This window comes from Sebastes umbrosus, chromosome 4 (genome assembly GCF_015220745.1).
Source record: "Sebastes umbrosus isolate fSebUmb1 chromosome 4, fSebUmb1.pri, whole genome shotgun sequence".
In the NCBI taxonomy this organism is placed as follows: domain Eukaryota; kingdom Metazoa; phylum Chordata; class Actinopteri; order Perciformes; family Sebastidae; genus Sebastes; species Sebastes umbrosus.
The window spans coordinates 1,850,100-1,875,863 of record NC_051272.1 but is presented as its reverse complement, the minus strand read 5'-3'; the positions used below and the strand labels follow the sequence as shown (position 1 = coordinate 1,875,863).

Below are 25,764 nucleotides of genomic sequence, written 5' to 3'. Positions count from 1 at the left end.
CATCTAAAAGGTCTGCAAAGTTACAAAGTCCAGTCCAAAGGGAGTTATTCTGAAAAGTGGTGCTGCAGCACAGCCGATATTAGAAAAATAACAACGCGTTCTGATCCCAACTCGTCTTACTGACGCTTTGTCAGACCCCTCGGCATCACTTTTTGGTTGCAGTAAGTACATGCTTAATGTTGTGAAGTAAACAGAAACACTTGATTAGGTTCAGGCAATTAAACCCCTATAGTTACAGAAAAAAACTACATGGTTGGGGTTAAAACTACGACGGACTATTAGGGCCACATTGAGGGAAAATAGATCAATTATTAATTATGTTATTATTGTTACTATAGTAGTAATCTATCTCGCTCAAAAATAACAAAGCAACAAACTTCAGACAGACAGTTTTCCTGACCAATGGGAGAGCAGGAGGTGGGCGTAAACCAATGTGCGTATGCCCACTAAAGAGCTTAACAGGGTCGTGTGTGAGGAATGACATAAAAGTTGTGCCTTTAAAGGGACTGTTTGTAAGAATCAGAAATTGCTTGTTAACAGCGACACCTGTGGCCGTTAAGTCAACTAAAGTCAGCGTCCTGTTGCTCGCGCTTGTGCTCGCTCTACATAGACATGAAGGAGCATCGCTCAACACAGTGAGGAGACACACGTCAGCTAAAAGCACAATATCACTCTATATTTCAGCTGCTTGGCAGTAATGTTAGCTGACCAGACCAAGGTCTCTCCATGAATCAATGCTGATCCTAGTGTTGGCTTTTCCCGCCTCAGCCTCCCGACCGCGGCTGGAGGGAACGGGGGAGACGCCGGAGTTTTGGTCAGAGACGATAACGTTTCTCTCTGCGGAGCCCCGTCACTTCACAAGACACGGGAAACCTCTGTTGGTCTGGAGGAGCTGCAGCAGTTATTTCTGCACAAACGTCCACTGAACATTCACTAGATATTCTCAGAGCTAAACTAACTCTTCTGCAGTGTGGAGTGAGCAGCATGCACGTGAGAGGTGGAGCGAAAGAGTGAGAACGAGTGCGGTGTGTGAGTGAAGGCAGGCAGAGGAGCAGAGTACAGCAGAGACTCCGGCCCTGGAGACCAAAGCTACGGTCTCCCCCGCGTCCTCCGACCGCGGCCATCACTGTTTAACAGACGGGCTTCACTAGATACAACCAAGAGGTTTTGGTGCTTCACTGTAGTTTGTGTTGGAGTCTGAGTCTGAACAGCGGAGCCACACACAAGTGCACATGGGACACCGACCAGCAATGATTTATACGTGTAAGAAGTTACAAATACTCCCTTTAACATCATTTTGATTGAAATATGATACGTTTGGAACATCATGAGTTTAGGAATAGAGGTCTGCAGAGATGGCTTAAAAACTCTCAAAAGATGTTTTTTTTTAATAATTAGTATTTTATTGATTTTTTACATGAACATTGTCACATTTGGACAACAAATCAAATAACTCCCGTATGCAAAATAATATTAATATAATAATAATAATAATAATAATAATAATAATAATAAATAAATAAACATATATAAATAAATAAATAATATCTACAAAATCACAATATACAAAAAATAAAAAAAAAAAATAAACAAAAGATACAAATCAAATACATATTCCTCCATTAATCTGCACCATGGTCTAATCTAATTTGCAAGCAGCCAGTGTCTCTATAGATGTTTGGATGCTCTTGTCTGGACTTTATTGTAGCCGACGGTAGAAGAAGTGCTGCGCTCTGCGAGGGACAATACAGCAAACCTTTTACAGCCACCTTTCAAGCCTGCAGGGAATGCCTTTTAAATGCTTAAAAATAGATTTTGGGTGGAGTATCACTTTAAAATCCATCAAGTTAATTGAAGATTGAGACGGTGTGGAAACATTGGCTGATTTCAGTCCCCCAAAAACTGGCACGTTCTCCTTGTTAGTAGCTCTGCTTTCTTTGCTATTAAGCAGGCTGTGAGTTTTTAACAAAGTCTTTCAGAGTCAAACTGACCTGTATTCTTTTAGTGTAGCATTTTGACCTCAACCTTTTTGCCCCAATTGATTAATTTAATTAAAGTTAAGGATGAAAATAGAACTCCTTTGCAATGTGGATCGCCACTGCTGTCCTCCTTCATGCCTTCATGTGGGTTTTTGGGTCACACATTCTTAAAAAAGGAAAAGAAATTAGGACATCTCTCCAGTAATAGTTTGTCTTACACTTGTCCCAGCTGTAAGAAGACGAGAGGTGGATTGCTGTCTGACCTCTGGGAATATTTATTTGTCCAATTCCACCAGAAATAACTTTTGAAAGCGGCTCCTTGGAAGTCAGGCTTGAAGTCTGGAGACTTGAACTCTGGAAATAGATTAAATTAACACTGGTAGTGTGTGTGAGAGACAGCAACCTTGGCCTATTTTGTGAATGGGATGGATGTCATACACTTCAGTATTGATCCCTCATGAGACTCATTTATACCTATATTTATTGGCATTTTCCTCGTCCACTTCAAGTGACTTATGTCCTAAATTACACTTTTAATTAGCACTTTCTAAACTCAAATGACAACACACAACATATAAAACACACACGTGTAACTTTCAAGATCCATTTATTTGAGTTGATACAGTACTACAGAGGCATTGTGTTGAGTAGAAATACACCCGGATGGATGAATTAAGACATTTTTACAGGATTTGAGGACCTTTTAATCTTAAAAAAATACACGCTTGACCGCCGCCTTCACAATGAGATGATACCACTCTCTATAACGCTCACATTGTTTTGTGTGCAGTACGTCCTGAACACATCACACAGTCCGAAGCAGGTCAAAGCATGAACAAGGGAGGATTTTGACAACAAATTAAATGGCTTGATCACCAATAAATACAAGTATAAAAACACATCGATAATATTTTTCATTATCAAAAAAAAAAAAAAAAGGTTCATAAAAGATACCAAAGGCACGCAACTTAATCCACCTTGGCAGTCCAGGACTGTGGCAATAGCCATCAATAGTAATGAGCCGTAACGAAAATAATACTTAAATAACATAATAATACTAATTTATTATTATTGTCATAACAATATCCAGTCAAGTGTTCCTATGATTAGACTTTCTGCTAACTAACAGATATGCACCACGTATTTCCAGTTTGGCAGCGTTAGAGTTTCATCATCAGATTCTTTCCGTTGCTTTATTTCCTTTTTCCTCCTGATGAGCATTTTGGAACCTCCCCTGCTATGGTAGAGGTGCAAATGCTTTTTTCTTAAGAGTCAGCTATTGATATATTTGTTCATATTCTTGCCCTATTCCAATTAATTCAGTTGTTTTGTTTTGCCATTTAGAGGTTGTTAAAGGGCTTCTCTCACCCACACTGGTGTAGCAAACTTCAGATCAGATGTGTCCGTTTCTGGAAGGACGTTATTTTCTGCCATAACATAAAGCAACATAAAGTTTCTTATATTTTGGAAAATCAAAAACAGAAGCATAATAAAACAAAAATACTAACATAGTATAATTTTCTCACTGTAAATCCAGTTGACAATAAAATGCAATACAAAAAAAAAAGGCAATAAAAATGCAATATAATACGGTCTTTCATTGTGAATCAATACCCAGGACCTTTTTGCTTCACACACACCAACACACACACCGGAGGAAGGAACCACTGAAAACATTCAACATGTGATCTATTTCCTCGGGGTCATCTACTGCGTGGTTTTCCATCCGCATCATTTGATATTCTGGATGATGTCAGTCACCGTTCTCCCACTGTTTTTTTTCTGCTGCAGTGGAAAAGTGTAACACAACTATCTGAGGCCATGCAGGACGCACAAATCACACGCTGACTGACCCTCGAGACAAGCTGTATCAACAGCCGCCGGCATCTCAAATAAAAACTCAAAAAAGAAAACAAAACGTGAGGTAAAAACAATGTGGGGATGATTTCATTCACCAAGTCAAAGACACATTACTCCCTGACCTATCTATTCCCCTGAATCATGCCAAAGCTTTGGTATAAAAACAACTTTCCATCTACTCTTTCTACTCACTTTCTTTACTTTCACTATTCTACTTAACGATTCCTTCAAAAAATAAATCTAACTCCTCGACCTTTTCCTGCGTTTCACAGCAGGAAAGTCCTCTCTAATCTCACCACCTCTCCAAGCGTCACTCTTTCTTTCACACCCTTTTCTTCTCCCCTCTAGCTATAAATCTCTACTGCGCCGTCTCTCTCTCTCTTTACACTCAAAATGAAAACAATAGCTGGCTAATTGTGCTTGGTTGACATAATGGACTAGTATACACAGCTGGAGGGCTGAGCGCAGCACCGCAGATCCCACCTGTGCTGAGTCGGAGCCGGGGCCGATAGAGATCTCTAGCACCGACACGTCTCCTGTCTGAGGAATGTGCTGTGTCATCAGCAGGCTAAACAAACCGCCTTGTTTAGCTCTTTTGAAGATCTCTGGGTGAAATATTAACTAGTCTGACAACGGAAACCACCGTATGTGTCTTTGGTAAAAACAAAACAAAACAAAACTCACTAAACAGCCTGTTTTATCAGGTAGCCTTGAAAATAAGAAGCAACCGAGGTTAAGAGAGCCAGGCACATTCCAGGACTGTGAGATGGTGTCTGCGCCATCTCCCTCCACTAAATGCCCCGCTAGGTGAGTCCCTCCAGACCTCTGGTGCTGCCAGCAAATCCGTGCTCAAACCAAACCACCTAAACTGCTGACAAACCAAACTACGGGCTTAAACACTGACAAAGAACACAGAGGAGGTCTTTCTGGCATGTCTGTGTGTGATTCTACAAGGAGGAGACGAGACTGTTTGATCTGAGATTGACCTTTGAACCCCCCAAAACAAGTAAAGCTAGTCAGCTGTGCGCTGAAGGCCCTGGGTCTCTCCACATTCACAAATAACATTTAAAAGAAAAAAAAAAAAAAAAAAAAAAGCACAACTGGTGACAGGTCGGTCTGGCTTTTTCCCTCCACTTTAAAAGGAAATGACATACATAATTTGTCATTATGAATCAAAAAAGGCACTTCCTACATATTCCCTAGTATCATACACATATATAGGACATACGCTTTTATGAAGGTATATTTGCCTGCGTGTTTTAAATGCGCAGACGCAGTTATATATGCTGAGTATATATATGTTTCTCATCACTGAGCAACATAATTATATATGTCAGTTCCACACAAAGAGTTGGAGACTTTTGGACTCTTCCAGTAACAGCCAGCGCCCCACCAGTTTTGCACTTAAAAACTAAAAGCTACGAAAATATTAATAAATAATCAGCAATGTCAGTTATTTTTGGAACAAGACCCTGGTTTGTTTCTTTTTTTTTTTTATAAAGGAAGTAAAGATCACAAAAGCATGTGCTCTGTGTGAGTTTTAAGGTGCTTTTGTAAACTCAAAACGGGTGGCGTTCAAGGAGAGCCAACCAGTTTCTGGTTGCTGCGTTTGTGATTCTAACTTGCCTTTCTTGCTGAATATGTAAACATGTTGAACACAGCAAAGTCTATGGGCGGGCCGAGAAAGCAGACTGGGTGGCATTCTCTCGTGCCGGCTCCTCTAACTGGATTTCCTCTGGCCAGAGAAGTGTGTACATCTGTGTGTGTGTGTGTGTATGTATGTGCGAATAAAACATATCATTTCCATCAAGATTTCAGCCCCATTTGGAAAACCGCTACTTCCCAAAAGGTGTATCCCAGTAACACACTGGTCGTTAATGCCACCTAGAAACATCTGCACACACACATACACACACACAGTCATGTTCAAATCCCTCTGCTTCCTCTCTCTCTGCCACCCGTCTGTTAGGTGAGGTTGCTGCTGATGTCCAGGGCTTGCTGGTACACCTGAGTCATGTCCTCCAGGTCCCCCAGCAAGGAGAAGCTGCCATTGTCCCCCGGGGAGCCTTTCGTTTTGGGGCCACGGCTGAACTTGGGTCCCTGGTGCGGCGGTGCCGCCTGGAAGCCTTTGAAGTTGGCGAGCTGCAGCAGGTTTTCGGCCGAGACGCAGGCCCTGATGTTTGGGCGGTGGTTGTGGGTGGAGGAGTGCCACTCGGCGCCACCGAGGGAGCTGGGCGACAGGGACAAGACAGAGCTGTCCTCCCCGACTATACTGGAGGGCCGGCTCTGACTGCGGGACAGACCGGAGTCGGTTGAAGGAGAGGGCTCGCCGAGGACACCGGCCACCGCCGCCGCTGAGGGAGGCCCGCTGTAGGTGGAGTACTTGCCATTTCGCTTCAAGATGCCCTTTCTCCCCATCGCTCTCCTAGGCGGCGAGGTGGCCAGCAGAGACATGCTGGCACCCCCTAAAAGCTCGGAGGACTCGCTGCGCTCTGGCGAGGAGTAGTACCCTGATTCCCGCTGTTGGTTGTTCTTCAAGATGCCTTTCCTGGGCAGAGAGGGCACCATCTTAGCTGGCGAGCCTCCTCCCAGACTCAGCTCCTCTTCCTCCTGATCTGGGCTCGAGGCTTCCTCTCCCCCTTCGTCTTGTTGAGGCAGCGCCGCCTGGCCCAACTCCACCTCGTCCAGACTGGCAGACCGCTGCTCCTCAGTGACCCGGGTCTTCAGAATCCCCTTGGGTCTCTTCAGACCCGGCTTGTCTTCTGCTCCGCAGTGGGCCTGTCCCGCCTCCACGTTTTCCTTCTTGGACTTCTTGGGCCTCTGGCGCAGCAGCGTGGGCATGGCTGCAGCCTTGGCTCCAGAACCACGTGGCTCAGTGCGGTTCTGCCAGTCGATGAAGCGGGCCAGCATGGGCGAGCCCCCGTGATCGCGTTGGGTCTCGCAGTCACACACACTGTTCTTCCAGCCCCAGTTCACCCACCAGTGGTTGGCGATGTCCTCCACGGTGGCCCGGCGCTCAGGGTTCACCATCAGCATCCAGCGGATCAGTCCACGGGCATCTAGCAGGAAACAGAACCAGAACCATCTGTAAGCCACCTCATACTAGTATTTATTGACTTTCTACTGTCTGGACAAAAAGAGCATCATGCATACAGTAATGGATAGTGCAGATTCTACTATGTTTGTACATTGAGAGCACTCTGATCCATATTCCATTCAACAGTTTATGGACCGACGTTTCAAAGACTTTCGAGTATTTCCTGGAATTTACATAAAGAAGCGAGTGCTGTACAATTTATAGACATAAAGACGGGGGTCAATGGTTTCAGTTTCTGACAAATGGTGTACCTCACTGACCCTAAGTATAGTTTATGATATAGTTTTATAAAGGGTGCTGGGATCAGCTGTGTTTTCCTTGCAATACAAAATAAAAAACGAGAGAAATAGAAACAGAGGTTCCTGCAGTGCCTACCTGAGGACTGAGTGGGCTCTTTGTAGTCGCCGTTGCTAATCTGGCGAATGAGGTTCTTGTGGTCTCCCCCATCAAATGGCATGGTCCCGTAGACCAGGGTATACAGCAGCACCCCCAGAGCCCAGCTGTCCACCTGGGGGAAACAAACAGTAAAAAGGTTATTAACTAGTTAATTCAGTCATCAAATAAGACATATAATTATAGTGTATTCAGCGGGCCAATAAAAACAAAACGCTTGAGGTGTGTTATATTTGGTTATGCAATAGAGTCCTGTTTTGATTAGTGATTCATGGCATTATAATGAATGTTGTGGAATGAGATCAGCTCTGCTCGACATCAAAACAGACCTTTGATTTATGCTCTTTAGTTATTTTGACATTTATAAGAAGCACCACAATCACGTTTTCACACTAACATCACACAAGGACATCTCTGTTAAAGAGCTTGTGATGCCGCAGTGCTTCTCTTTCACAGAAATAATGACACATGCCAGTTCTCTGGTGGGAAATGGCTAGTTTCCACACAGATAAATCCCCTACTCTCTCCTCCCCTGTCAGGCAGAAGCAAGCACTTTCTTGACCACCAACCTAATGCAATGTGGCTTTCTAAGTAAGCGGTTACATAAGACTTTGTGTCTGGGGCGATGAGGAGGTGCAGAGCCACGTGGGAAGCGGTGGGAGTGGAAGAGGGTAATGAGTCCAGCAGAGATGGCAGAGTCGTGGTATCCTGGCCTCTGATGACTCGCCGGGGACGCGCTGCCATTCAGTCATCAGCAGATGACCTGTCTCAGTGTGTGTGTGTGTGTGTGTGTGTGAACTGACTGTGGTTAAGGGAGGATGAGACGTCCTGAGGAATGTGCGGTAGCTGAAGCTTTGAGACATAGTCTAGGAAGAGGAAATCAGATAGGGCCGGTTAAAGAGCTAGTGTACTTCCTCTAAGGATCTGGACCCACATCAAGAATGTCTCTCTCTCTCTCTCTCCCGCTGCCATTGGTCCGTTCCCGAGGGCGAGACAGGGCACGCACTATTGTTGTGTTCTATTTTCGTTGCCTGTGTTTGCTGTAATTTGTGGCCTCACCCCAACCGGGGTTCTGTAATTTTGATTGCAATCGGACTGCTGTAGTTTTTAGCACTCTGGAGTAAATTATAGTGAATTACGCTAAATTGAACGGTTGGACTTGAATATCTAAAAATGCCAGTTTTTTTTTCTTCCCCCCTCCGTTGCTTTGTTTTATGTAACTGATGCGATTTCAGAGACGACGCCCTTCAGAATGAGTCTGGAATTGCCAGATAAGTGGCATCGGGGAGACATTTTCACTCTCTTTCACCAAAACTATTTGACTTTGACCGTGAGCGTCTCTTTGAGGCTGCGGAGGCTCATTCCGATCCCATCAAGATGAAGAGAAAGTGAGGAAAAAACCATCCTCCAGTTCCCTACTTCAAAGGGCCCAGACGTTGTAGGAAGGGGAGGACAGGGAAGGAGTGCAGACAGTATCTGAGCTGACCCACTGTGGAGTTGCAAGAGAGACCTCCCTTTGACTGGAGACCAACAGTAATCCCATCAAAGAAGCAGAAAATAAAGCCGATCCACCTCTTTGTGTACGGCCTACGTGATGAAGATAAGCACTAGTGAGATCATAATGATGAAAGCTATATAAGGTGAGCAATCTGGGAGGTACATACCAAATGTAACAGCTAGGGACGACACTAGCAGTTTGGTCAGAAGTTGGTGTTATAGGCTACGCATGGCTGTTATCCGTCAGTAAACAGAGTAGAAGAAGAAGAGGTTGCGAACTGGAAACAAAACAAGTCGGCTTTCTCTCTATGACAGAAATGAAGAGAGGTCTTCAGGAATGTGTTTCAATTGGGCAAGTTTTAATTGTTCTTTCACGTCAGCTAGTATTGACCATGTTTCATGCTGTCTGGAGACGAAGACAAGCATTCGCACTTTATGGGAATATCCGAGAAGACGCAGACGCAGACAACGGAAAACAGCTGATCAGTCATGTGAGTTAAATGTTCGCTACGTCAGAATTTATTCGGCAAAGGCGTTTCAATATCCCGTTCAGCACATCAACCCTTTGATGACAAAGGCGAAAACCACCTCAAGTGAGCGTAAAAACTTCCTTTTTTTCCGCAATTGAGGATGTTTTATTAAATTTTGAACCTTAAACCTGTTTTATAATGTAAAAGACCTGAAAATCTCACTTTTTACAATATGGGACCTTTAAGTTTTTATTTTTTCTTCATCTAAATGAAATATTAGATCATTCTGTAAAAGTAAAGCAAAAGATGTCTGTGTGAACTGCTGCTGTAATGTAATCCCAAACAAAGGAAAAAATATATATATGTGAATGGAAACACAGACTATTGATAATGATGGATACAAAAAAGGAAATCATGTCCTGGAAATGAAGTCCACACACAAACAGACGGGGTCTTAGTCATTGTCATTGTTTGGTTTCCTCACCTCTGGGCCACGGTAAGGTCTCCCATTGACGATCTCTGGTGAAGCGTAGAGCGGGCTGCCACAGAAGGTTTGCAGCAGCTTGTCCTTGTGGTAGAGGTTGGACAACCCGAAATCAGCAATCTGGAAAAAAAAGGGTACGTGTGAATTTGACAGCAGCCATGTGATTGTTAATCCCCCACACATAGATCATTTGAGGTGGGGGTATTATAGGCTACATCCACACTAACACGTTTTAGTTTTAAAGCGCGTAACTTTTGCTACGTTTATGCCTAGCGTCCACACTACTCCGGCGTTTGAGCCCCTAAAACAGAGACGTTTGAAAACGCTGCTGAACCCTTTTTAGTTTTAAAACTCTTGTTTTAGTCTGGACGAAGAGAAACGGAGACCTTTGAAAACGATGACACAGACACCGACATGTGAAGCTTTTACGGATAAAAACAAATGACATCAGCCTCGACCACCAGTGGTTAATTCAACACGGAGTTACAAGCGTTGTTGACATATTTGTCTCTGCTGGCAGCTGTTGTGCAGTTAAATTCTGCATTTTATAAAGCTACTACTGCCTACATTTGCAGGAGGCAAGCTTTTACATCAATGCCCGTGTCCAGCGCTGCTTCCTGTTTACACCGGCACGCACGTGCCCAGTGTACGTGAATAGTCATGTGTATGGACAGAGATTCATTCTGAAACAGCCCTTTAACGCTCGTCTGAACGGAGATTGTTTACATTTTAAAACAAAAAGGTATTAGCGTGGATGCAGCCATAATCCTGTGCGTAACGTATCACAGATAGAAACGTACCTTAATATTACAGTTTTCATCCAGTAGCACATTTTCCAGTTTCAGATCCCTGTGCACCACTCCATTCTGAGAGAAACATGAGACAAAAAAACAAAGTGTGATGCGTCAATCGATGCATTATTCACGAGAGATGCATCCGAGCAATAAACAGTCCATTGTATTAAGAGATGATTTACTCTGACATAGCTAGCTCATGGCTCTCGGGGGAAATCAACGCAGCCTGTTGGGCTCGTACTCTTTAATTGGTCCTGTCCCCTCTGGGGTCTTCATGCTGACATCTGTTGTGATTTTTCTTTTTTAAAATCGACTCACATGTGTCACATAAACACGATCCTGTAATTACCACCATGTATGAATGATGTTCTCACAACATGGAGGGATTAAAAAATACTGTTAATGCCTGGGTTTTAAAAAGAAAAACCCTGGAATTAACATGTGGTATGTAGACAGACAGAACCCAGCTCAGATGTGGAGGAGTGACTTCACCCGTCACTCCACCCCACCCCCGGGATGCGCTCTGCATGGCATCTCCCATTGGTTATCGCCTGGCAGGGAGCTCGTGTTCACATGATCACGATTGGTGGACACAAGGAAGAAATGGTTGTTTGCTTGTTGTGTCAGTGACTCACACCACCCCACCCGGTGGGAGGCAGTGCTTGGTGGTGATGACTCATCATTCATGGCTGTCTGGGACTCTCCGATCTGAGGACCATGACATCATCCCTATCTCCAGCTGGGGGGAGAGGATGACAAGAGGGGGGATCCCATCCAAACAAGCCCTGGGACCTTGGGGGGTTTTGATGGGAGTTGGTGAGGTGTGGCTGGAGCTGAATCTACGGGGAGAAGCTTTGGGGGTATCTCGGGACATCCATCAGTGCGTCAACAGATGAGGACCGAATTAATGCACGGACTGTTTGGCGCGCTGTAATCGGAGCGTAAGCCTGAATTAAACTGGCCTGTGTTCCATCTTCACTCAGAAACAGATGACTCCCAAACACCAGCGCCAAGAAAAGCACCCTGCGTAGGGCCTGCAGATTAACTGGCTATATGGCTGGAGGTGCATGGTTATTGTTACAATAAGCACGCCGTGGCCTGGAAAACAAAGTCTGGATGTGTGTGTGACCAAGAAAATGTATGTTTTTTTCTCTCTCTATGTATAGCACAGCATGGGTTTTCTCACCTTGTGGCAGTGGTGCACGGCGGAGACTATCTGTCTGAAGAAGTGTCGCGTCTCCCGCTCACTCAGGCGCCGGCGCTCACTGATGTAGTCGTACAGCTCGCCCTTGCTGGCATACTCCATCACGATCACGATCTTGTCCTTGTTCTCAAACACTGAGGAATGATAAGAAAACAATTCAGGATAATACATCTATATTAACGGCAAGAGAGACGGGAGGACAACTTCTAAAGTCATTCCAGGTTCATTCGATCATGTTAAAAACACAAACGGACATTGTTATGTAAAAAGCAGAATTAAACCCCCACTTTTTAGTTTTGGAGCCGGGATACAAATTCCAGAGGAGCACATTACATCTCTACATTTCTCCCAGGGTTACATCACCCCAAACCCCACCTCATGTGTTTGGCTGCTTCACAACATCGCAGGGAGGGGCTGTTAACTCAATCAAGCCCACCCCTCCTCAGAGACCAGAGCAGTGAAAACAGAGAGAAAGCAGGAACCAGACCACGGAGAGGAAGAGTTAGCTATGCAGACAGAGCGAGGGTACTGACTGTAGCGTCAGGCGATGCCCTTGACATGTCAAACTTCAACTTCACATCATGTCAACACATTTCACAAGACACTCCCACATTCTTAGCCGCCATACTGAGTGTCCATATCACATATATTATCCTACAGCAGTTTTTTTTGTGGCAACATGGTGTGACTTCCCCTTCTCATAGCAGAACTGGGCTCATATCTACTGATTAGTAATTCATGACTCAAACCTTTGAGAGAGAGAATCACTAAAACTCAACTGTTTCTTGTATATTTTAAGGTCCAGTGTGTAGGATTTAGTGGCATTTAGTACTCGCCACTCATCCCTCCCTTTCCAAGAGAACTACGGAGGCCTTCAGGTGATGTAAAAACACGAAAGTCTAGAGCCAGAGTTTGGTTTGGTTTCTGAGCTACTGTAGAAACACGGCAGAGCAACATGGCGGACTCCGTGAAGAGAACCCGCTCCCTATGTAGATATGAAGGGCTCATTCTCAAGTAACGAAAACACAACAATCATTAGTTTCAGGTGATTACACACTAAAGCAAACATAGTTATGAATATTATATTCCATTTCTGAATCCTACACACCAGTCCTTTAAGTTTCTTTAATTGTTTTTATTATTATTTCTGTGTGTGTATAGAGTAATACAGGAATGGATCCTAAAACCCAGAAATGAGTTAGCTTTTTAGCACTTAGGCGGTTGCTATCAAGTGGCTAAATGAGACTACTAAACGCCGTCACGCCGACTCGTCCGCCTTTACAGCCTCGTTGTATATACTCACACGACCGTGCTGTAGTTTGCTTATAGCCTAACGTTAGCTTTTTACTTCTGCCAATTGCATTCACGCATCAAAAATCATACAAGTGGAGATTATCTTGATGAACAAAACGTAAAAGTATCACAAACGTGTGTTTGCCACAGAGCTTATTTTCTGCAATAATCCAAAACCTAATGGAAAAATCGGTTGACGCTAACTTCCTGGTTGGCCTACAAAAATACATCATCCCTGCAGCACTGTATAATAATGGAAGCCAAGTAATATTCATGTCACTGTTCTTGTGTCTTAGTCAAAGTAATGACAATATACATCTATTGTTTTACATGTGACAGATGAATTTAGATATGATCAAACAAATCAAGAGTAAGAAAAGGAAACTGGATAATTTATCTTCAATCTGACTTTTAGAAGAGACAACAAAATGGTGACTTGTTCCACATCTGGTGACCGGAGAAAGTAGTGCTATAACAGTTGTGTGTTACTGTAATGCATTCCTGTCCAACTGCAGCGCCCCAAACATATCATTGTGTGTCAGTATTTAGCCTTCTGGTGTATAATTTCAACTTGGCAGCATACTTCTCTCCCAGCGCCGTGGCATGAAGGGAATGAAAATGGTTATAGGCGGCAGGGAGAGGAGGAAAGACAGAGGGAATACTGAGGAGGAGTTGACAACAACACAGTCAGCCGTGTTGCTCCGTATTGTGTGGGTTGATTTTCCCACACAGCGGGGTCACCGGGGGTGAGGGCCTCTGCTTTCTGCACCCTTGAGTGAGCACCTTCATAGTTTGTCACACTACTTTCCTCACCCCCCTCCTCCTCTCCCAGGGTCCTTTTAAAGATATAATCCTCTACAAAAACACACAGTTGCTGAGTGATGGTAATGCTCCCTGATTGTGACTGTCTGGCTGCTCGGGAGGTAACAGACGGGATGTAAGCCAAGCACCCGGGAGGGCCGAGCACATCCAGCGCTCTGACTGGTGGACGGACTGGTGACCTGGGGTGACATTCACGTTGATCCGTGGTGGGGCTGCGCCTGGAGAGCCAATTCTCAGCTTGCACTCCCATTCACCTTTGACCCCTGGTGGTGGAGTAATTACCTGCCTTACATAACTGGGGTTTGTTACAGCCCGTTGGGTACGGCCGCCACCGCTACAGCCTCGCTGTCACTCAGCGGGCTTTGTTCACAGGTCAGGCCCTCACATCTGACTGATTAGCACCTATTGCCTGCACTGATGATAGACTGAATGTTGCAGGCTTGCAAAGGGCGGCGAGAAGACTATAACAAAGTATAATACAGAAGAGTGGAGGAGTACTATTGATAGACAATAAATACAAATGTCCGTTCCAAGAAGCCACTTTAACCCACAGCTTCGCCCCAAAGTAGAAAGCTTTTGGAACAAAGTGTTCAGCATCTTCTCCACTGTACTGAAAATCCCACTGGAGCCAGATCCAAACCTGATTACACTGGGAATATCGGAGGAATTTACTGAATTGACTGATCCTCAACAGCACTTTGTGTGTGTGATTAATCGCGATTAAATATTTTAATGGATTGACAGCCCTACTATCTACTGAACTGAGCTCCACCATGACAAAATATCCTCAGAGTTTAAATTGCTATCTAGGCTTATGTCATCTTTAGAGAATGCAGTATAATGAATACAATAAAACTTCTACTCTTCACTCACAGCAGGGTGAATGCTTTTATGTCCGTTCTAAATGTATATCTTCTTCTTATTTCCCTCTCTCTCTCTCTCTCTCTCTCTCTCTCTCCTAAGGGAATAATTCGACAGCCGAGAGTTAGATGAGGAGATCGATACCAGAAACAGGGAAACAGCGATCCTGGCTCTGTCCCAAGGCAACAAAATCTGTCTACCGCCACCTCTAAAGCTCACTAATTAACATGTTATATGCTATCCGTACAAAAACGTATAAAAACAACAATTTTCTCTTTTTGTGGCCGGGAGCGTAGACTCCAAAAAGTCCCGTAGTTCATAGAGCTAACAGCTTCTGGCTGTAGTATCATATTCACTGTTCAGACACCAGAGTGGTATTGATCTCTTCTAACTGGCAAAGAAAGTGAATAAGTGTACATTACTATTCAAACTATTCCTTTAGCTTAGATTTACAGACAATCAGTCACTACATCCGCGTACTTGCTACTAACATTTTAGTTTTTAGTTTAGAAAGTGGGCGGGCACTAGGGTACCCAGTTACGCCTGAGGAGCGAAGAGAGAAAATCCGCTTTTTCAGTGCCCCCGCACAGCATGCTGATGGATGCAGAATGTGAGGGAGTGGTAAAAATCAATCTGCACACACACATCTGGTTCAGCTTTGCTTCACACAAGGCAGTTAGCAGGGGCTGTTGAAGAGGGTGTTGCCGGATACACAAATCTCGGGGCCTCCTATATATCTCTAAAGCGAAGCTGGGCGGAGGCCAGGCCACAACAGTAAACGCTGGGTTTGAGGAGAAACACCAAAGAGCGAGAGCAATGAGTCTGGTGGAGTCTGGTGGAGTTTGTCGGTGGAGTCGGCAGCGGCAGCAGCAGCACACACAGGAACATACAGCCTCCTTGGAGTTTATAAAGCTGGGTGTTCTTTTAATCATTCTCCGACACATAGAACTTGGCTGCACGTCAGCCCTCCAGCTGACGACTGGCACGTTCCCATGACAAATAGTGATGTTTGTCATATATTCACATGGCTGATAACGACCTGGGGACTTTGACACTGAACAAAGGACGGTGGGTAAGCCGGTTTTGGGCAGTGGCACACAGCCGCCTGCCATTGTGTCAGGGCAGCTATCCTGAAAAGGGCATTCAAACTGTTGCTTTGTTGACACGGGAATAAAAACAGTCACGAGTCACAAATCATATGAAGCCGACTCACACCGCAGCGCCTTGTGACTTTAATTGCCCGCACATAGACCCAGACTACATTATAAGAGATGATTAATCGCAAGCAATATCTTGAAAGAATTCAATGGGAATTGTTCAACCTTTACACCTCACCATTAATTCTAATCTATGTTTTCTTCCAGTGAAGTTAAGGTCATTCAAAAGGGCTCATATTTTTAAAAAAGGAGCCGTTTAAGCCCGACTTGAAGGCTTTGATATTTGGAGAGTTGCTTCCTGGGGTAGATATATGTTGATGTTGCTCCAGGGAAGGCTTAAGGCCTTTCCTCCCTCTGCATAGCGCTGGACCAGAGTCAGACAGGGTGCAGGCCCGGGTGACTAGGGTCAATTCAGTGTCTCCTTAGATATACACACAGGCTCATACATAGACACAAATATACAATGCAGACACACATACGTGCAAACACACACACACACAAGTGCAGTCTGGTTCCCAGCTGCAGTCGTCTATAAGTATCAGCAGATGTCTGGCCCTGAGATCAAGACCAGAGAAGACAAGAGATGAGACCTCTTAGATGTGGGAGAGGCAATCCCTCAGAATACCCCCCCTCTTACACACACACACACACACACACACACAACACACAACACACAACACACACACATTCTGAGAGATCCAGACGCACACCGTCAAAGCCATCCAGACTTTTACTGGCCCAGAGCAGAGGAGATGAATAACATCCCAGAGCTGTAGTCCAGGTCTTATTATGACATCTGCGTGTCATAACATGACGATCCTGCAGCTCGGCCACAAGCGCTGAATGAGCCGAGGGAAGGTCGGATTCTTTTTGTAATTGCTTTCAATGAGAGTGAAGTGTTTTATGCGCTGCTTTTGCATTTATCCGCTCTGTGCGCCTCGCGTTTTTATGGGAGCACCCTAAATGCTTCGAGGTGAGAAAAATTCAATTCAGAGCGGAAAAGCGTCCGACGTCATTGGCCGTTTTTTCTCATCGTGGTGACTTTTTCTGGACAACCGGAGCTATATGACTTTACCAATCGTAGTTACCATGATCTGACCAGAAAACAACAGGCCTTGAGGATGTTGCTGGATACCCAGAGCTACTGTATATATATATATACATATATACATATATATATATATATATATATATATATATATATATATATATATACATGAGTCTACCAACCGTAGTTACCATGATCTGAACAGAAAACAGCAGGAGGCAAATTAGTGCGGTACTTGACATTTCAATAGGTTGTTTTCATTCATTTAAACTGTACAATTAACTATGTGGGTCGCGTACAGTTCATTGTTTGTGTTAAGCTAACGTTAGCACTCATTTAGTGGTTGCCTAGCAACATAAAACATAAAAAGACGCATCAAACTGCAAAAAAACACTCTGTCTGACCGAGCAACAAAAAGGCAGGATGGTGAGGCTCGTGTTTTTCACCTGCGAGACGTTCGCTCTGTTTGATCAGGGCTAGCATCGTGTGTGTACCAGAGATGAGGTCAGAAGTTTCTTGGAAATAAGTCGTACAGCATGAAAAAAGCATAAAAAAAACAAATAATCGATTAAAGATATCTTGGAGGAATGAGACCAACACGACTGATTAGTCGACTGAGAGCCCTACAAACGAGTGTGTATGATTTGTTGTGTGTGTTTGTGTGTATTTCCAGCCGTGAAGCAAACCCTCACCTTCATATATAGAGATGATGTGTGGGTGGCGGAGGGATGACATGATCTCAATCTCTCGGCGGATGTGAACCATGTCCTGGTCGTCCTTGATCTTCTCCTTCCGAATCGACTTGATAGCCACCTGGAAACAGAGGACAGAAGACGCCTTGATCAGCTGACTAATAACATTATAGATTTCACAGGAACAGAGAGCTCGGGTGCGACACATTTTCATTTATGTCCACTTAAACTGATTACATAAATATGTTGATTTAATTTGGAACGGGGAAATAAGACTAAAGCACATTTAAGTCACATTCACTATCTTATCAGTGCACTGTAAAATGTACATGCTCTTGCGGAGTACATACTGCACACCATGTGACCTCTGTCTGTCTCAGTAAATAAAAACATGTGAGCTCAGTATGTACTGTATTGCTACATATCCTTCCCTAAGAAACACTTAACACTGCTGCATAACAACCTTTGACCTCCTCGCCATGCAGGCCTCGCTGTTATGACAGCCAGATGAGTCAAACAGGGAGTTAGTCTCACACTGTAATTTACTCAGCCTCTTTTCTGTATGAAGCAAAATGAGGGTGAAAAACAACCTGACATGTGATGCCATAATGGAGGCTTGCTTTGTACTCTTTCAGAGCCTGGGCCTACATTTAACCAGGTATTAGTCAGTGTTTGGGCTGGGTCTCCCAACCCATCTCTAAAGGTCCTGACACACCGAGCCGACAGTCGGCCGTCGGTCAGTATGGGGCCGTCGGTGACCGTTGGTTCTAGTCTGCCCGTGTCGGAGACTTTTTGGCTGGTTCAGCGTGTTGAATCAGTGAACAAGAAGAGAAATGGAAGTGAGGAAAGCAAGCCAACGAGTAAAGTCAAGAGGAAAAAACACAGAAGGCTCTTCTCATTTTTCATCTTCATCTCATCTGATCATTCCAATACACGGATATTTTTACAACGACATGAACATCTGGAATGAAGCCAAGTGGTGAGTGAGAGTGGTGTGAAAATGGTCTGAAAATGCTGGTTTGTTTCTTGCACGTATCATAACAACGGCTTCTATATCCACAGTCCTCAGTCTTCCTTTTTCCCTTTTTGAATGACGCATACAAACTACCTGCTGGTGTGGAGAGTTATTTCATCTCACGCAAGCGCAGAACGGACGTGCTAACCGGCTGTCGGCTGCAGTCTTTGCGGTGTGTTCAAATGCAACTTGTTGGCCAAAACAAAGGTGACTCAACAGTCAGCCTTCATAATCGCTAGTTCTTTGATGTCGGCTCGGTGTGTCTGGGCCTTAACAGAGAGATCAGAATTCAGATTTACATGGTGAAAGGTGGAGTTTCCATAGCAACCGTCTATCCGGAAACAGCTGAGGACCAACGAGCATCATGAGGACAGAGGTAAGCGAGTTGTTAAATGTTCACGGTCTCTGGAGGAATGCAGGGAGGCATGGAGGTCAGAGTGCTCCTCCTCCATAAATCATCAGACGTCAGTATCAACCTACACAGCCGTGTTTCCTCCCCCGTCAAAAAGTCCTTGAGAAGACACTACATCACCACCCACTCTCTTATTTTTAGTCATTCTGATTAACCACAGCTAATGGCCTACTTTTGAAATAGTCTGGCCTGCTGGGAGTTTTATGGAGGAATCAGGAGAATGGGCAGCGGCGGAGGAAGTGATTCAGTCTACTCGCCTTGCCAATGGGCCTGCTGCAGGAGCTTCAGCACTCAACAACTACACTTGATTTGACGATTTTTCACTGTCACGGCAATGGCACCGGGGAAAGAGTCGGCCGCAACTGGATGCATTCAAACCTCTAGCCTATGTCCTCCTTAAATGAGAGGTTTCCAAAGAGCACACAGTCTAGCACATGTCAGTATAATTGTAGCCTAAACATTCTGGATTGAGTCCTGGGTTCGCTTTGATCGGGCCTCTATAGAGTCTGGTTCGCTCTGAATTCTGTTAGTTTAAACTTTTGTCCTCTCCTAGCTAAGCGGTAGTATATTCTGAGGAGCCCAGCTTTATTCCATTCAGCAGAAACCACAGGCAGTAGCGAGTGCCAAGCTAATTACCGTGTACATCAATAAAAATAACCCCAAACCGGAATGGTTCCCTTCCAGAGCATGCCTTGATTACATAGAATTTAAAGAAATGATACCATAATAAACAAGACGAGGTCCGGGGGGGTCCACATGCTGCGTTCATAATTGGTAAAAGTTGTCTTAACACTGATGTTTTCCTTTACCTCATCAGATTCATCAACATTTTTATCACTGATCCCCAAAACGCGAGTAACATTTTTCACTTTGGTGTTTAACAGAATGTGAGTCACCTTCCTGGATTAAATGTAATTCAGGAATTTATTAAAGAGGACCCTATTATGCATTTTCCCTTACCTTTAGTGTGTTATGTAGTTTTTTGTGCATGTAAAAGGTCTACAAAGTTACAGAGTCCACGCCAAAGGGAGTTACTCTCCCCCACAGAAACACTGCTCCTGAACTACCAGACACGCCTCGCTTGAAGACCCGCCTTTTCTCTTTGTAACGTGGTGATGTCACAAAGTAACACATTTGCACAATAGAGTGCTCCAGGAATGAGTCCTAAAACCTGGAAATGAGTTAGTATTTTAGCACATACGGTTCACTTGTCTGGAAGTCAATGTTTTTTTTTAATGGGTTATTAGTTAGATGCCTGAAATAAAGACTGTGGTTTACACAAGCTTAAGAGATTTTAACGTTTTGTTCTACGATATAAAATACGTCAGTAAATATCCCACTCGTTAATTTTGAAGCTTTTACGTGTCTTAAAAAAGACGGTTGCCAACCTGTGGCTAAATGAGACTACGAAACGCCATCACATTGTCTCGTCCGACTTTACAGCCTCGTTGTGTATACGGGCGCTCATGGGACCGTGGTGTAGTTTGTTTATAGCCTAACGTTAGCTTTTTACTTCTGGCGATTGCATTCACACTTAAAAAAACCCATAAATGTTGTGTTCATTTGTGGAGATTATCTTGCTGTAAAAAAAAGTGTAAGAATCATAAATGTTTGTTTGCCACAGAGCTTATTTTCTGCTATAATCCAAAACCCAATGTCGAGGGAACCCAGGGCGACGCTAACTTCCTGGTTGGCATTCAAAAATAAAGCGTTTTTTGAACATTTAAGCGTGTAAGCAAGTTCTAGTAGAAACCCAAATACAAGTATGCACCTGAAAATGAGCAAAATAGGTCCTCTTTAATTTAGACAACAACTGAGAAACGGCCCACAAAAGTTACATGCAAACTCTCCGTATAGCTGCTGCCTAAAACCAAAAAGGGTAGTAATCAATCTTTAACAGACATGATCTTCATTCAGCCAGCTCTCCCACATTGGGCTTGAGACCTCTTCCTCATGTTCGCCTGCCCCGACCCCGATGTGGATCATTAACCAGGCCTGCAGATCAGCCACTTGCCAGCTGGCCTAGGCTGGCTGACACAGCTACGCTTGTCCTTAAGTGGATCCCTATTACTGTCACTCACAGTAAACAGGCGCTGCACTGCTGCCCACGCCGGCCCCTGCCAGGTATGGGGCCGTCCTCGTCTGCCCGACCCCCCCTTCACCACCCCCCTTGTTCGCTGTTTGAAGTGAAAGTCCATGTTTCGCTTCACTAGAGCCTGACATCTTCCTGTGCTTTCTCAGGCCATTAAAATAGATGAAGTATTCATCACAAGCTCACCCTTCTCTCTGCGTTCTCCAAAGATCACGACGATCTGTTGTGTTGAGAGTGTGTGAGTGTGTCTGAGTCAGTGTTAGAGTGAGTGGGAGGAAGAGGGCCGTCACTTTTCCAGAGAACTATATTCGCAAACACAGCCAGGAGGAGGACTTCTAATACCTCATCAACGGCACCACATATAGCAGAGGAATGTCAGTGTTTTCCCCTCTCGCGTACCTCCCCAGTGAATCCATTGTTGGGGAGTGATGTCATCTGGTGCTTTAAGCTCATATTAATATGTCTCCCTAACCCCTTTAACTGAGGCCGTCCCTCTCTTGTTATGGTGGGGGGGCTTCCCTGTGTGTCTCTGTGCTAGCTGCCCACCCCCTCCTGTCTGCCATGGATCCCCCATACAGGATATTAACCTTCCCCTTCAATCTCATTTCCTGCTGGGGATAGCCTTTCATGTGTCACTGCTCATTTTAGGCCTGGCTGTCACCACAACCTTTTTACTATCATCTAGACAGTTACATTAAGACACACACAGTCTCTCTTTCTCATGAGTACAAACATCTTCTAAAGGCTTGTGTCACATATCCCCACTGTGATCTCTATGATCAATTGCACTCCTCCATATAATGTTGGGTTTCCACTGAGCTGCCAAGCGCTACGACGTACGGCGGCGCAGATTAAAGCAGACAGTCACTCAGTTCCACTTTCGCTGACACACTGAATGTGCCCACATCTAATCAATCTTTCTCATGCTCATTCCACACATGTGCACACAAACAGTCACACACAAAACGTTCTCAGTCTGTCTCCTCACTTAGCTCTCTCTGTTCTTCTCATTTGGTTTGAACCAGGAAAAAGGTAGGGATGATTACATAACAGTCTCACCACGTGGCCGTATCGGCCGTACGGACGCGAGGGACTCACTTTGAGAGTCAGAGGTCAAGTAAACTCTAGCAACGCAGTGCCAGACACACGTGGCCCGTCTGTGAGGTGGCGGGCAGTTTTCTGCTGGTGTCCATGTGCAGAGGCGTTGAATCTCAAAGGACTTCCCTAAGATATACAAACTCCCACGTGAAACACAGTGGTGCGAGGAAGTCCTATACTTTACTGGGATGCTATTTAAAGTCCAAATGCTGTGCTCATGGCAGTGCAGCAGATTACAGGAGAATGGAAGGCATTAGGCCACTGGGTTTTGACCTACAAATAATGATTTGCATACTGACAGGTGTTTCTATTATTTTGCCCAACCCATTTTCATCAGTGAGGGTAGGCTAAATAACAGAAGCACCTGTCTGTGTAATGCAATACAGATCAATAGCACCACAAACTACAGCCTCCAAAATGACCATGAAATTGATTCAACAACACCTCTCTATAACTGAACCTTCATGAAGGTAGGATTCATTGCAGGACTGTTGTATTCCTGAAGAATTTGGTTAGGAGATGTCATTTTAAACATCAGTACCATGGTATCAGGTATGCTTTAAAGCATGGTTTTAGAAACACTACAAATGTAAACAAAGGCAGAATTTTGTGTGAGCGGCTGTTAAATACTGTTAATCATTCAAACAACACATTTATACATTTTTTTAAAAAGTCTTCAAAAGTCAAAATATTCAAGCCAATTTGAGTTATTTCACAGGGAACAATATCTCAAACTCACTCATGTCTAAATAATTTAAGATGACCCTTCCAGTCAATATGCTTTGTGCAGTTTTGCAGTGCAAGTGAAAGTAAAATACGTCACATTAGAGCTGCTGCCATGGTAATAGTAAATAGGAAAACATACAGCAGACAGGACAAGGAGCCAAGTGGGACAGGCCAAGAGAGAGTAAGCCTTACTGCAGGGTTTATGGTCTCCCTATGAAGCATGCAGCAGCTATGAAACCATTCGGGGACATTGTTGACCTATACTAGGTTTCCCCCTGGCATTTTCAGTGTACAGAACGTTCCTCATGTCCTGCCAGAATGAGCACAGGAGTCAAATTTAGCCACAGGGGGAAATAAAATAATACTTTGGAGTAATGTGCTGCAGGTCAGCATGACATTACAGCAGATAGTCGGCAAACAGAGCCAATAACTTTTTTTTTGATGTAAAGAAACAGAAAGTGTTGGACTGACTCATGCAAACAAACTCACAATAAGAACAAAACCGAAACAATACAACACTTTGAGACAAAAGATATGTGAGTGGGCCCCTAGTAGCATCTCTGGGGGACTGTTAGCTGTTTTCCATGATGCTCACTGGGATCACTGGAGTCCCATCAGTCAGTCAGTAGCCGGATTTGCACTCCAGCATCCGGTCGTGAGGCCCCGCGTAGGACCTGGCGTGTGCAGCCACAGCTCCCTGGCCCCATGGGCCCTTTTGAGCACAGGGGGAATTCCCAATGGGGGGAGGACATGCACACGCCTGTGAGCAACAAAGCACTTATTTTTAGGACCTTTTTGCAGTGGCTACTACAAGCTTTACAGCTTTACTGCCTCTTCCTATGCAATGGCCGACTAATGGACTTGGACTTGGTAAAGGGACTTGCATTTATATAGCACTTTTCTAGTCTTCCAACCACTCAAAGCACTTTACACTACATGTCAGTATTCACACATTCACACACTGATGGCAGAGGCTGCTAAGGTGCCAACTTAGCCCATCAGGGTCTAATCTAAATACTCATTCACACACCGATGGCTTTGCCTTCGGGAGCAATTTGAGGTTAAGTGTCTTGCTCAAGGACACATCGACATATGACCCGGAGCAGCCAGGGATCGAACCACCAACCTTCCGATTTGTGGACAACCTGCTCTACCCTCTGAGCCACTAATAGCATCATGCCAGATGTTTACAGCTGCTTAGAGAGAGAGTCTCTTGAGTGGCTCACCTCTCTGCCGGTGCGTCGCTCGATGGCCTTCTTGACCTTTCCATAGGTGCCTCTTCCCAGCGTCTCCAGCAGCTCGTAGCGGTGTTTCAGGTTGTGCTTGTGGTGGTGTTTCTTCACACCCGAGTTCCTCCGCCCATCGCTGCTCGCCGGGGACTCTTCGGGTGAGTTGCCGGCAGGTAGGGATGGGGATGGAGGTGTAGCTGGAGGTGTAGCTGGAGGTGAGAGGTCACCCCCCGCCGGTTTGCCCGCTGAGGTTCGGCCTCTCTGGGCCTCGGGACGGGTTGCCCCCCGGTGGGGCGATAAATAAGTGGTTTCCATCTCACTAGGGAACCCTAACCCTAAATATTTCACTAACTAGCTAAAAAATAAATTGATAATATAATACTTATAGGTCTAATAATAATAAATAAATAAATTACAAGTGTAGCCTACTAGTCATAGCCTATTATTACATGTGGAAACTAACATTTCCAGATTGTCTTAGTTGATCAAATGATCAAAGTGAACTGACTTCTCCTCCTCCTACCTATTCATGATGTATATATATATATATTTATATATATATATATATATATATATAGTCTAATCAATCCACTAATGGAGTAATCACAAAGAGTCTATTATGGGTACATAATTACCTCATACATAGTCCTGTATCAGTGGATGCAAATTCATTCTAGTGCCAATATGTTATGAAATATGTATTCAGATGTTGGATTTAAAGATGATATATTGGCTATATAATGTATGTGCAATCTCTATCCCAATAATCAAATCAAATAAAAAAAGACTAAATCAATGTGTCTCCTCACTCCTCAGTGGACTTGCATGATCTAGCTGTGGTTGATTCCTCATCTGTCGTCCTAAACGCTGCAGACATCACCGACTCACGTCTAAAAGGCGAGAAAGCTGCGACGAAACCGGCGTTTTGGATGAAGATGACCCTCATGTTGCCCACGGCCCCAGGTACGGCTCCTCATTCATCTGGACTCGGTCTGTTGTGCGGCTGCATGACGCTCCGTGCAGAGCTGCTGGTCGAGGCTGGAGGAGGCGCGCTGTGGTCGGACTCGATCTCTATCTCTATCTCGAGCTGAGACGGTTCAGGTTTTGCCATGGTCGGTTCGCTGCTCCCCAGTCTGCTTCTGCTTCTTCGTGTGCCTTTCTTCTTGTTTCTCTCTCTATGCTCAACGTGAGAGGCTGTGAATAAGACTTGCGAGAGGATCCGAGACCGGAGGCGGGGTTTATGCAGACCTTCTCCTCCTCCTCCTCTTCCTCCTCCTCCTTCCCTCTTTGTGCTCTCTTCCTCTTCACATCTCTGATATGACTGCTGCTGAATTCAGGGGCGTAGCTGGGAATCATGTGCAGGAGGTGACCCATCCTCCATCCTCATCCATCTTTGTCTAAAACATGCAATCATTCATACAGATCCTCATATTAACTGATCACAATTACACCCCCCTTCATACCTGATCATTAGCCTAATGACCTCCAGCAAGGATGTCACATTTCCATTCCCAGTTGTCTGAGTTAACCTCCAAAAGACA

The 25,764-nt window shown here is 44.6% G+C and overlaps 1 protein-coding gene and 1 long non-coding RNA gene across 2 annotated transcripts; one reads left to right on the top strand and one right to left on the bottom strand.

Annotated features, from left to right (window-relative positions):
* LOC119486805 lies at positions 1 to 20,288 on the top strand. Its single transcript, XR_005206591.1, has 3 exons — positions 1 to 32; positions 1,378 to 1,379; positions 20,110 to 20,288. It is a non-coding gene; the product is annotated as an uncharacterized LOC119486805 (long non-coding RNA).
* Positions 2,570 to 25,591, bottom strand: nuak1b (NUAK family, SNF1-like kinase, 1b). Its single transcript, XM_037767211.1, has 7 exons — positions 24,221 to 25,591; positions 17,652 to 17,772; positions 11,761 to 11,912; positions 10,581 to 10,646; positions 9,781 to 9,900; positions 7,312 to 7,444; positions 2,570 to 6,898 (listed from the first exon to the last, which is right to left on the bottom strand). Exons 1-7 carry the CDS (start codon positions 24,536 to 24,538, stop codon positions 5,805 to 5,807), a joined length of 2,004 nt encoding a protein of 667 aa, XP_037623139.1. The 5' UTR covers positions 24,539 to 25,591; the 3' UTR covers positions 2,570 to 5,804.
* Positions 25,592 to 25,764: the final 173 nt, after the last annotated feature.

Coding starts and splice junctions, on each gene's coding strand:
- nuak1b (XM_037767211.1), bottom strand. CDS start 24,538: ATGGAAACCACTTATTTATCGCCCCACCGGGGGGCAACCCGTCCCGAG. Junction 11,913..17,651: donor CATCATCTCTATATATGAAG/GTGAGGGTTTGC, acceptor ATCATTCCTCAG/TGTTTGAGAACAAGGACAAG. Junction 6,899..7,311: donor AGAGCCCACTCAGTCCTCAG/GTAGGCACTGCA, acceptor GTTTCCTGCTAG/ATGCCCGTGGACTGATCCGC.